Source organism: Hesperophylax consimilis, chromosome 9 (genome assembly GCF_061612785.1).
Source record: "Hesperophylax consimilis isolate HC1 chromosome 9, BYU_Hcon_1.0, whole genome shotgun sequence".
NCBI classification, from domain to species: Eukaryota; Metazoa; Arthropoda; class Insecta; order Trichoptera; family Limnephilidae; genus Hesperophylax; species Hesperophylax consimilis.
The window spans coordinates 27,603,462-27,617,405 of NC_142844.1; the positions used below are offsets into that span (position 1 = coordinate 27,603,462).

Consider the following 13,944-nt stretch of genomic DNA (forward strand, 5'->3'; position numbering starts at 1 on the left):
TGTTTGAATACAACTTTATTGAATATATTTATAACCAATCGGTTTCAGTTCAACCTGAACCCGAATACCTGATGGTATTCAAACAAAGTTATTTTATTTATATTTTTTTTATCTTGGAATTAGTGTAAAGCTGGAAAAAATAAATATTTGAGATATTTTAAAGAAGCTGAAAAAGTGTTGTTACTTGGGAGGCTGTAATTGCTTATAACTATACAAATTAAATAATAAGTATTCACGGAGAAAGTTAATGCTGGTGATTTATTAAAATCCTTTTAAAAGGTGACAGCTTGCCATTTCCAAATAAACAGTACTAAAAACGTGTTAAATGTAATGACAAAAAAAATGTGTTTTGGTGACGTATATGTATGTCGTGTTTTACTGATATTATATTAGGAAATCTAGCAGTTTATTTGTATTTAGTTAAAGGCCCGTAGTCCCCTTTTCAATAGGAATACGAATAATTAGAAGAGATTTTAAATAAATTAGCTATGTTTTATAGCAGTAAGTTTTCTCCATGTATATTGTAAAATAAAACTTATTAAACACAAAATCTATCTAAATTCTTACATAGTTAATGACGGAGTAATACAAAAATAATGAAAATGAAGCTCTGAAATGATAACATAAATACATTTGTCATGTAGATTTTTATAAATAATTTTAGATTTTTTCACATATGTGTAATCTACCTCAGAGAATAAATTGAATCAAGGCGTTCATTACAAGGTATTTAGCTATTTCAAAAAAATAATCGCAGACTGCCAAAATTTAATAGATCTGCGCTTTTATGATTTATAGCTAACATTTTTATTGAGTCTTAGAATGCGTATCTATAAACATGTGAGTCGAATTGCTGAGCACATGGGAAAGGAACGAATCTAGCGCAAATGTTTACTTCTTTCGTTTCCCTTATTTCACGTCTATACGCAGCATTAGAATTCGGAATAGGATGTACCAATTTAGTTTACAAGAATTTTGTCGCTAGTGTGGAGTGCCGACACAATTTTCGATACAAATAATATTAATTAGTTTTCGAATATGTACACATTTCTTACAATAAAGTAATCAGAATTTATAATATAATCACTGTTTATGAATCATCCATTTATTTTCCTTCCTCGATAATCCTTTCTGTAGAGATGAGATATTTTCAGGCAGATATGAGGGAACTTTATAGCATCATACATACATAGTAGACTGGCCTCAACCACATTGTAGACTCTTCTCACCTACATAATGGACTGGCCTCAACTACAGGTGACAATGGGGATGGCTATCCTGTAGGTGTCGCTGTATACTTTGAGGAGTAGGGCGGTCAGAATGGCGGCCAGAAGGGAACCGGAAGTGTGCCTGTCTGAATTGCCGGAACTGAGCGCCCGCGGATCCGGTGTGGCCGAGTCCAGAGCGTAGTCGTACTCTGCGGACAAAGGTGCAGTGTTAATGATTTCATTGATTCCTTTTTGCGAACAGTTTCGCTCGATGAACAGAATAACCACCCCTATTCATGGGCAGTTCGAATTTTGAAATATATGATAACTTAAAAGGGGTTGTTTCAGAGAATTAGAACAATTCTTACAAATTTCAAAGTTAATTTTCACGTTCTGTGAAAGTTCTTTTCAGGTTCTGTTATTGTTTCAGTACTGTCAAGTATCTGGCCTATAATGATATAATGACAGAAATTGAATAGGACTTTCACGGAACCCTAAAATGAACGTTGAAATTTGAAGAATCGTTCAAATTCTATTAAACAACTTATTCAAAATGTTAAATTTAAAAAAAAAACCTATTTATGAGTCAGTGAGACCATTTTTTATGATAAATCGGCGTTTATTGAATATTTACATAAAAAAAAGTAATTACCAAAATTAATGTTCTGTATTATTTTATTGTATGCTTTACATTACCTACCTCCCTAGGTGTAACCTGTTCAAAGGTACACTGAGAAAAATGAGTATTGCTGTTTTATTAAAATAGGTTAAAGACGGGATTGCAGGCCGTTTCCTACCATACTTTTGGTGCATTCCTAGTATATCTGAACACGTGTTCATGCACCTACATTTGTCCCGATAATATACAATGACGAAATTCTAAAATATTAGAATTAGAATAGACATCGCGATAACACATTCATGTTTTAAAAAAAGTTTTTAGGAAATGTATCAATTCATTCCTCAAAGGCCTGCAATCCCGTTTTTAACCGGATTTCGAATAATTTGAAGAGATTCTTAATAAATTAGAAATATTCGATATCACTAAGTTTTCTCCGTATGAACAGTAAAAATATTTCACTGCAATGTTATTTACAGATTTAGGAAATGTTAAATATTGATGAATATTGATGGAGAAGAATTAATAAAATATGTGATTTGACCGGTCAGTGGTTGAGTGGGCATAGCGCTTGGGTCTCACCCGAGCGTCGCGTGTTCGATTCCTCGGCTGGCTAAGTCCTCCATCACAACACAAGCAACATTTTCGGCTTTCTGTGATGGTAGTAGGAGATTTTCAAACATTGTTGGGTTATTCGTAACCCGGGAATGTTTGTCTTTCTTTAAAAAAAAAAAAAATGAAGTGTGTAAAAGAAAATGAAAACAGAGTACACTTTTAAACATTTAATTACAAAGACGACGATTAGGTAACATACAAATAAATAAAATAATGTAAAGTGAAAATGCAAGACAGTACTATCAGCAATTGTGATGTATGGTAATAAGTTGAGTATTTAAGTGATAGATGGCGCTAGTCATAAAGCTTACTCCAGAGATCGTCAGATGTCGCTAGAGTGTGACAGATGCTTGTGAGGTTATAGTAACAGGGAACAAGCATCTCGAACCAGAGAATTACCAACCCTCGGGTAATGGACAGTGTAGCTAAATCCAGACCTATTATTTGTAACGTAAATAAACACAATTATATTAAAGAACCCTTTACTTTTAAACAAAGATTTCTCAACACTTAAATCTGCATAGTAAGACGGATATAACAGCAATGCATAAAGAATAACAAGTTCCATTTCATAAAGTCTTCAATATCCTTGTGATATTTTCTCATTAGCCATTTAATGATGTTTTTGTTAAAGGAATAGTTCTTGCTATGTCTGTAGTGGCAGTTTGTAGTATGCGTAAGGCGCTGTATACATATGGTGACTGAGTAAATGTGTCGTGTATTTCGGTACCAAGTCTCCTTTGTGTTTTTGCTCTTGTATCATTACTATGGGTGACATACGTACAGTGATGGTTTTGATTCCATATTATTTTAATGCTTATCTTAAGGTATAATTGGCTGACATTAAGAACTCGTAAAGAATGGAAAAGCGACTTTGTTCGATGCCTAGAGGGCTTTATAAATTCGCCGGATTACTTTTTGTATTTTGTACGATATGAAAGGATACTTTTTAGGCTCAATTTAATAAAACCGTTTTTTTTAAACTGATTAGGTTTACAAAGCGTTAATGGATTTAACTGTAAATAAACTGTACTCTTTAGAACTGTGCTACACAGATAACATATATAAAACTATTTTTTTAACGATAAACTTATGTTTATAAGACAAGGTTTCTTACGCATAGCACAAAGGATAACAAATTATTGTAAGCAATAATTAGTCGTCTGAAATATCCATACAAATTGAAAATATCGCCTGAGTAAAAATAAATGCCGCTGACGGGAATTGAACCCGCACTTTTTGATGTTCGGTTAGGTGCTCTGAACCACTAAGCTACGTCGGCTTATTTCCAACACGCCAAATAATTCCATATGTACTAGTACTTCAATCAACAATTTTATTATATTTTTTCAGCTGTAAATAACCAACTTTATTTTTGTAGAAAAGGCTTTGTTAGTGCCAAATTTCCCACTAGATGGCGTCGAGACATATTATATCTACATTTGATGGTGAAATATTTTGACTTTTTAATGATAAACTAATGTTTATAAGACAAGGTTTCTTATGCATAGCACAAAGGATAACAAATTATTATAAGCAATAATTAGTCGCCTGAAATATATAGAAGGTGTAGGTTCAATTCCCGTCGGCGGCATTTATTTTTACTCGGGAGATATTTTCAATTTCTATGGTTATTTCAGGCGACTAATTATTGCTTATTAAATATAAAACATATAAATGAATAAACGTTATAATTCCAGGTCTTTTACAGGATTTCAATTCCCTTTCACGCATCCTAAAGTCCTTTCACAGCATTCAGTAATGTTTTTTTTAATTATTTCAGTATTCAAAAGGAATTGGACGGCTAGGGTCGATGTGGGGTGTTGAGCGGTTACTCGGCTAAGTCACCGGTGAAATTTTTCGAAATCGTTTTTGACTTTTTAAAATGATTTTTTTTTTAAATCATCGTAACCTAAATTTAATTAACTTTTTTAAATTCAAATTGAAAATCATTAACTTTTAAAATCAAACCTAAATTTCATTAACTTTTTTAAATTCACTGGATACAGTTAGTCAAGTGCGTCAACACCCTATATATATGTGTATATCAAAGGAAAGGGGGAATGAGTTGCAAATCTTATACATATTGTATAAGGTTAGCGATATAATTTTTCAACGAGAGTGATTTGAGCTTTTCACGGTAAAAAGTACTATCGTGATTCATTTTTGGGTTAGCTGTGTTACTCTTTCTACTTTGTTACTCTTTCTAATTTGTTACTTTTTCTACTTTGTTACTCTTTCTACTTTGTTTTGTAGGATAGTATCACACAATCCTGACATTTCACGTCATGTAAAAGTTTTGTCTTATTACTCGTATATCGGTAATAAGACAAAACTTTTAAAAGACGCTTGCATAAATAATGGCACATTGCGTTTAACAGAAAGTGCAGTTGATGATACCTTATCGATTTCGGGGAAAATGACTCTTGAACAGAATAAGTTACTTTAGGGTAAATTTCTCTTTGAAAAGTTTTCTCAGTTATTTTATAGTCTGTTTCAAGAAAGCTCACATAAACGAAGTCCGCTTACAGAAACTTCATGCTGAAATTAATGCATTCGAAATCTTAATGTCTTTTAAGTTGTAATATAGGAAACTGATTTTTCTTCACAATTAAATCGAAATATGAATGCGTTTAAATCGATAGTTTGAGAAATTGGTAATAACAATGCATCTTTATTTTTTATTCTTAACATATTAATAATATAACGATATTGTATATTGTCCTCCACGCTAGGAGCTAACCTGTGTCGTGGAAGATTATTTCAATGGTAAATTACTGATAACAGTGAACTTAGTTATAGTATATAAAAAGTTGAACTTAAGACTTAATTATAGCATATAAGAAAAGTAAAAATTTTAGAATTAAAATGCAAAATCGTTTTCTGTTTTACATAATTATAACTTATAAGGATCACAGCCAATTTCGTATATATTTATTGAGTTCTGTAAGTATGTTGAAAATTATATTGGAAGTGAATTGCATAACTTTATAGCCTGGTTTCTTTAGTGTTTTGTCCAAAGGATATATTTACTTTAGGCATTTGTTGTAGGTGTGCATTACTATGCATGTCTTGTAGGTACTAATATTGTGGATATTTTGTGAGGTGTTAAATGTATATTGTAATTGAAAGTTAGGACATTTTGTTTCACAGAATTTGAACAATTGATAAAATTTCAAAGTTGATTTTCTTGTTCTGTGAAGGTTCTATTCAAGTATTGTTATTATTTTAGTTTTGTTAAACAACTGGCCAATTATGATACAATAACAGAACATAAATAGAACCTTCACAGAACAAGAAAATCAACTTTTAAATTTGATGGATTTTTAATTTTTTTTAAAACAATTCATCTTTAGGATGGTTTGTTTCGGAGAATTTGAACAATTCATCAAATTTCAACGTTCATTTTTAAGTTCCGTGAAAGATTTTTCAAGTTCTGTTTTTATTTCAGTTCTGTCAAGCAACTAGCCTATAATGATGTAATAACGGAACTTGAATAGGATTTTCGCAGAACCCGAAAATTTTCAAGTTCAAATTCTCCGAAACAACCCGTCGAGTGTATGTTTTTAATGTCATTTTTAAATTTTCAGTCCTGGGAATTTTTTAAATATGATTAATATGTTAGTATCGGAGTTTTCTAAGCTTTAAATAATATATTTTTACTGGCGCAGTCCCAGGAAATGATGCCGTATTCCACTATGGATTGGTTATAAAAGTAATTTTAAAGAACGAATATTACATAGGTAAAAAGATATTTAAGAAATGCTCTAATATCTAGAATTTTATTTATTCCTCCGCTACTCATCTCACGGGAATTACTGTCTCGAGATGAGCAACTTTACAATTATATTTGATCAACTAAGTAAGTTCTGCAAGACATGGCAACATTTTAATTAAATGAAAATAATAAAATTTGTTTGAACCACTATTTAATAAATATTATTGCTATGTTTTAAAACAAAGCAATGGTTTCTTCATCACGATGCAATGTACAAATACATAATATTAGTATTCTTTGTGTCCTGATAAAGAAAGCATTGGTTTTCAAACATGTTGAAAATGGTTGTTTAAAAAAAGTTTATCCATAGTCTATATATAATAAATAAAAATGTAAATGTTCGTTTGTTCAAAATCTTAAATTTGCGAAAGTTCTTCGCCGATTACTTTAAACTCAACGTTGCATTCGAATACGCGTGTGTTTTTATATACCTATATTATATAGATTTCACCTGTGACAGGTAAATAGGTACTCTTGTATTTATTTATCCTAAATCATTATAAATGCGAAAGTGTGTTTTCTCGTTTGTCCTTCTTTCACGTCGCCACGGAGCGACCGATCGTTGTGATTTTTTGCATAGGAACAGTCGGAAGACTGGAAAGTGACATAGGCTACTTTTCATCTACAAAAAACATTTCATTCACGTGGGAAAAGTGTTTTTTTAAATAATTTATCCTAAAAAAATAATTTTCAGTATACGGTTAGTTTCGAAACATGTCGATGATTTTGATTAAATAGTGGTGAATACAAAGTATTTTATTTTCATCAAATTAAAATGATGCCACAAATTGAATTTGCGATGATTGAAGAATATTTAAATTTAATTTACACATTTATTCCAGGCTTAAATGAATGACTTCCAAAGAAAATAAAGTAAATTTTTGTTTCGCCAATTCGTGCGCTCGATGAATACAACCTTTTGAGTGTGGTCCGGAGAAAGAATTTCGCACAAAGGTGATTTATGAGTGAGTTGACGACTGCAGCCGTTTTTATTTCCATTCCCTTTGTGGCCGGTCGCGGCTTTTCAGCCGGCATTTCGCGTGGTCTTTCTGCTGCCTTCTATGCTGACTTTCTGCCTTACTTATACCTTGTGCTCTGCATGGCCTTTGCCCGGGCATACTAGATGCTTGAGCTCTGAGCCAGATCGGCACCTTTTGACGTGTACTTAGTGCCAGACCACGCAGAGTTGGGACGCGAGTCTAATCTGCTGCCGACTCTCACTGAGCAGTGAACCCGCGCCGCAAACAATTTATAATCTCTGGTCTAACGTGGGTCTAACGAATTCACTGGGACGATAATGAATTATGCTTCTCTTGCGTCTCGTTTGTTATACTTGACTTCACACGTTTTATCTGTAATGTCCACTGTTTTATTGTGGTTTGTATTTTGTGCTTTTGTTGTTATTATGTGCTTATTATTTCGTAATTTTTTGAAACAAACTTTTCTTTGAAACACTTATCAAATTCAAATTCGAATTTAAAAAAATATTTACTGCACAAAAAAACAGAGTGCAAAGGGTATAGCTTATAGGTTAAATCCTATTTCTTCTAGCAGCTAACCCAACAAATACACATTATATTACATAACCAAACAATTTCATGTTAACAAATGTATTTAAATAAATAAAAAAAAACAGAGGTATTTAATTTATGTAAGGTATTCATTTAAGATGTAGTGACATTTGTTTAAAAGAAATGTTTTTAGTGATGATTTAACTTTAAGTTTATTACTATTTAAGTATGTTTTATGCTACGTGGAAGGTTGTTAACCATATACTTTAATGGCCATGTAGTGTGGTCCTTTTTGAAATATAGTTTTGTTTGATTTTGGGATTAATATGCTTTCTCTGAACCTTGTAGCGTGTTTATGTGTTGAGTTTTTTTGTGAAAACTTTTCTGTAGATGATCGAACTAATCTATCTATCCTATCCATACAAATATATTTTTTTGAAGTAGGTAGGTACTAATGTATTACCTACAGATACTTAAACGTTAGTATTTGCAACTCTAAGGTTATTAATACTGATACTAACTAATATGATATTAACAAATATTATTAATATATATATATATATATACAAATGTCCCCAAAGTATGGGCGCGCTCGAAAAACTGTCCTCATTCTATGCTTCCCACATATATACATACATATAACATAGTACGAGAGGGGAAAAATATATATATTTATCCCCTCTCGTACTATGTTGATCTCGATATATATATATATATATATATATATATATATACATATAAATAAAAGGCAATGTCTGCATGTGTGTGCCTAATGGGCTCAAACACTACTGTACGGATTTTGCTGTAAAAATTTCAAAGTTTGTTCGATGTTTGTTGGGTGTTTAGAGAATGATTTGAATGGTAGAAAAAGTCGGGGACGCCAAGCAAAACTTAACGCATAATCTCTGCACTAGAATAAGATACGTAATAGAATTATAGTCGATGTAATGTAGTTTATTAATCCCACTTTAACAATGCACTAAGTTTTCAGGTACACTAAAAATCACAACTTCAAAGCTTTAATACAAACCAAAAATAACCCCGAGTAGCGCCGGGTACGCGTGGGCTAGTGATAGCTTATCTATAAATCCTTTACTAGCCGCTGAAGGGCTAATTGTAATCTTAAACTGTCATTATTGTTCTGCATTACGGCCGGCGTGGTCTAGTGGTATACGCTTTTGACTACAGATCCGAAGGTCGCGGGTTCGAACCCGGCGTGCGCAAATAAATTTTATTTGATTAATTTGTGTTATTTCACAATTAATTAATTTAAAATAATATATAGTATATTTGCGGCACGTTCCAGAGTGGAAGATACTCTCAGTATCGCCCTGGTGTAAGACCACCATTCAGAATTGAAACGTTGCTTGAAATGGCTTTAGCCGTGTTTGGTGACCAGATCTGAATAGCCAGGTACTTCCCCACCTTCCTCTTCCCCATCTCCCTCCCCTCCCCAATACCCTCAGCCTCACAACATACCCCAATTGGGGATGCCATAGTCTCACTGGCTCCAGACGGGAGCAGTTGGGACTCTTGTGCGGTATTACTGTAAAAAAAAAAATTCAGTAATTTGTGTATTAATCGGATTATTAACTACCGCAAATGACGCCATAACTAATAATTGGAGAGTTATCTATTAGAATTATAAAACACACATAGTTTTCTAATAGAGAATTATATAACACACATAATTTTCTATTATAGAATTATAAAACACACATAGTTTTATATTAGAGAATTATATAACACACATATTTTTCTATTAGAGATTTATATAAGACACATAGTTTTCTATTAGATAATTATATTACACACATAGTTTTATATTAGAGAATTATATAACACACATAGTTTTATATTAGAGAATTATATAACACACATAGTTTTCTATTAGAGAATTATATAGCACACATAGTTTTCTATTAGAGAATTATATAAGACACATAGTTTTCTATTATAGAATTATATGAGACACATAGTTTTCTATTAGAGAATTATATAACACACATAGTTTTCTATTAGAAAATTCTATAAAACACATATTTTTCTATTAGAGAATTATATAACACACATAGTTTTCTATTAGAGAATTCTATAAAACACATAGTTTTCTATTAAATAATTATATAACACACATAGTTTTCTATTACATAACACACATAGTTTTCTATTAGAGAGTTATATAACACACATAGTTTTCTATTAGAGAATTCTATAACAGGCATAGTTTTCTATTAAATAATTATATAACACCCATAGTTTTCTATTAGAAAATCATCACATAAATTTTCTGCGTAGATGAAATTCATTCAATTTATTTCCGTTAAATATTCACTGAATGTTTGCGGAATTTTGCAGTCCTTACAAAAACTGAAGTAAATTATTTAATTTTTTTATATTTATCCCACACAGGAGGCCCTTACAATGTGGATTTTAGGATGCAATGTGAATGTTCTTTTTTAAGGAAAGGAAGGAGAGAAAGTTCTGGGAAGGTAAAATGTATAAGGGTTGATTTAGAATCTAGGTGACATAAAGAATAGATTTAGAATCTAGGTGACATAAAGAATATATTCCTCCCATTGCGGCGGAAGGCGATGGGCTTAGAGACCACTTGGAGAAGTCAAATGGTCTTCCCAAACCAGTTTCTCAGGTGAGCAGCCGCATCCTGAACACAATCTCCTCCGATGAACCGGGGCACCCCTGCTAAACCACCAAGGTTAGCGAACCACTTGGGGTGACCTATGGCAGTAGTGTTGGTAATCCAATAAATGGTTGCCCGGGCGGCGGTACTCAAACCCGCCTCCCAAATGAACAGACTTACAAGAAAAACTTGACCTAATTTATAATTCATACACAAAACAATGTGACCTTAGAACGGGGTAACCCCAGTAAGGTCAAATCCTATTTGATTATTCTAAAAAATAAAAAATATTAAATGGCCGAGTGGTTAGAGGTGTTGTCCCGGTAAGAAAGAGATCCTGGGTTCGATTCCCAGTTGAGACCGTTACCTTTGTATTTTTCTGTATGTTATTCTGTTTGTTTGGTTGTTTTATTTTTTATTTGAATCCCAACTGCTCCCAACTGTCTGGAGCCAGTTAGACTATGGCGTCCCCAATTGGGGTATATTGTGAGGTTGAAGGTAGTGGGGAGGGGAATGAGAGAGAGAAGAGAAAGTCGGAGAAGTACCTGGCTATTCAGATCAGGCCACCAAATACGGCCAAAGCTATTTCAAGCAACGTTACAATTCTGAAAGGCGGTCTTGCACCAGGGCGATACTGAGAGTATTTTCCACTCTAATAAAATGATTTAATCAAATAAAATTTACTTGCGTACGTCGGAATTTGAACCCGCGACTTCCCAGCTTGTTAGTCGAGAGCCTTACCTCTAGACCACGTAGTCCGTTTAGATTTATTATTATTATCTTTAATGATATATTAAATTGATGAGTAGTACCTTCAGAGGTTATTAAAAGAAAAGTTATTTCAATACAAATTAAAAACATATTAATTTATTAGGCACCCTGGTTTCCCTAACAGGTCACAGGTTTAACGTAAATACTTGTAAATGCAACACGGTTAACAGTGTAAACGACATTTAATTCCCTTCAAGCAGTATTTTTTTTCAATTAACCAATATTTGTAGCATATGAATGAGTTAAAGAATTCTCATTCATATTTAGAAAAAAGGAAAAGCTTGTTCGAGTATAATTGAACATTTCTATAGGGCATTCAAAGTGTTCATTTTGCACAGGAACATAACATATATTATTTACGGTTGTTTCGGTTGTAAGATAAACATTAATAAAATGCCAAGAAAATGTTCTAATTCCTCACAGGTTGAGTTTGTTTAAAACCACACGATGAGTGTGTTTGAAACCGCACGATGAGTTTGTTTAGGTCCAGACTTTGTTGAATCCACAGACCAATGAAAGGACGGACTTGAACTAAAACAAATTCTACGTCCTATTTTAAATAGCTGCAGTTGGTGTCAGGTAGGGCTCGCTATTCGTTGAACTCACAATGGCGGAGATAATTTATTTTACTCAATGCATCGATTTATCAACTCTAGATATGGCGTGTCTTACAAGTTCTTAATAATTCGGCCTAGTAATGGACAATTTCATAAGTATCTGATTCTGTTGCCTCGCTTCGATATCATAATCTTTGGAGACAAATTTGCTCTCTGTAGACCAACAAAATTACTGCGAATAATGCACTTTCTTTTTGATAAATGTTTTCGTTACCCAATGTTTGGAACCAATAATTTTGGTGTCATTTTTAACATCCACACGCCTAGTCTAGATTTTATTTATAGAAGACTTAATGTCCTAAGTTTTACGGAAAAGGTGCTAATTAGAGTAGGTTTCTAGCAAAATAAAAAATATCAAACGTGCTTATTTCGTTTGTCTGTTATGATATGAGTGATGTGAAATATTCCTGCGTAATGTAATGCGTTAAATTATTCACGTTCAATGAACGTTTATTTTTATAAATTAGAAGCGATGGCGTAGGTACCAAGATGATTATATTTTAATAATAATTCAACTTTTGATATTCGTATTTCTTATGTAATAATTTTCGACACATCTAAATTTGTCAAAAATTGACAGGAAAATAAAATATATTGAATATCGCTAATGATATTTAAAGTTTCTTACGGTCGGTGGTCATTCGAAAAACATTGTAATACTATTGTTTAATTTTTTACAGTATGTTTTTGGGAAAATTTAGAAGACTAAATTTGAATCACTAATGACTTTAAAGATTGGTTGATTCAGAGAATTTGAACAATTATTTACATTTTAAATTCTTACTATGTAAATTTAAATAATTATACTGTGTTTTATAAAAAAAAAAAAAAAATAAATAAATAAAAAAGTAAATTTTAAAGTAGGTACTGTGAAAGTTTTATTGAAGTTCTGTTATTATTTTAGTTATGCGAAGTGACTGGTCCATAATGATATAATAACAGAACATGAATAGGTGTCTCACAGAACCTGAAAATGAAAGTTGAAATTTGATGAATTGTTCAAATTCTGTAAAACAATCAATCCTTAAAGTTTATTGCTAACGGTGTTTGCTCAAAAGGTAAAAATATAATGGCAATGATTGTCTCTATATATACTTCTTTTAAATTGGCAATGATCTTGAGGCAAATATTTTATAAACACTTTCAACTTTACAAATCCAGCATTATAATATCCGTGAATTTTAACGGTTAAGTACATGTTAATAAGTGTTTATTTTCCAACACTTCCATTTTGCTACATGCCAACATTGAGGTAGTAACTACAGACCTATGCAGGTACTTGTTTGGTGTAATGTATGGGCGTTCTATTTTACGAGAGAAACTGTGCTTAGCGTTCAAATAATTCTGGTAGAATATACTCGAATTCATAAGAACCAAACAGATCCGTACCTTCCCTTTAATTGAAAGTTTAATTATTATAAAATTCAGTTCAACTCATTTCTAGGGTTTGGTGAAACAAAGGTTTTCAAATTCCTGGCTGTGTCCCGATACAAATAATATACATTGTATGAGGCCTTGTTAGTGTTACATTATTTCAAATTTCATCCCTGCTAAGTCCAAATAATCCTTTGTAGTACAGAATATTATTCGCCACCTCGTTTACTTTATGAGAAGTTTACTGTAAAGCGCTGGTTTATTTTGTAGAAGGTGTATTTATGCGATATAAAGCTTAATGCATACCAGAAGATTGTAAAATATAAATAACACGATAGGTAGAAACATAACAACTATTTTTTATAGATTATTTACACAACACGTCACAGAAAATAAAGAATTATTTGCGGGGTTCATATTATAGGCAGATGAACCCTGATCGGCCCTTAGGGGTTATTTTTTATTTTTATTTTATTTTATATTATAGAAACAAACAGTACATGATTTACAGAGATGAAAAAATATACAGGAATAAGATACTTCATGTTGTGTACCTATGATATGTTTCCTTGTAATGTCTGCTAAGTGGTATGTTTATTCCTTAATTACCAGGTGACTTGTGTAGTTTATAGGTGTGTGTGTGTGTGACGTGTGTAATGTATGTGTGAGTGTTTGTGTGTGTGTATGTCTGCATGTATGGGCATTGAATACTTTAAATTATTGACATGATGCCACGTTTGAATTTGGGCAGTGAATCCGAAAAAATGTCAATGTCAGTTAAGACAAATATTATTTACATTATGAAGAGCA

At 32.2% G+C, this 13,944-nt stretch overlaps 1 protein-coding gene across 1 annotated transcript in view; it reads right to left on the reverse strand.

The window, feature by feature from the left end:
- Positions 1 to 681: 681 nt before the first annotated feature.
- LOC149421187 (lachesin-like) overlaps positions 682 to 13,944 on the reverse strand; it is a 214,561-nt gene continuing 201,298 nt past the window's right edge. The window contains exon 10 of the mRNA XM_089635397.1: positions 682 to 1,417. Coding sequence (XP_089491523.1) covers positions 1,248 to 1,417 — 170 coding nt within the window. The 3' untranslated portion in view covers positions 682 to 1,247. The remainder of the gene's footprint in view (positions 1,418 to 13,944) is intronic.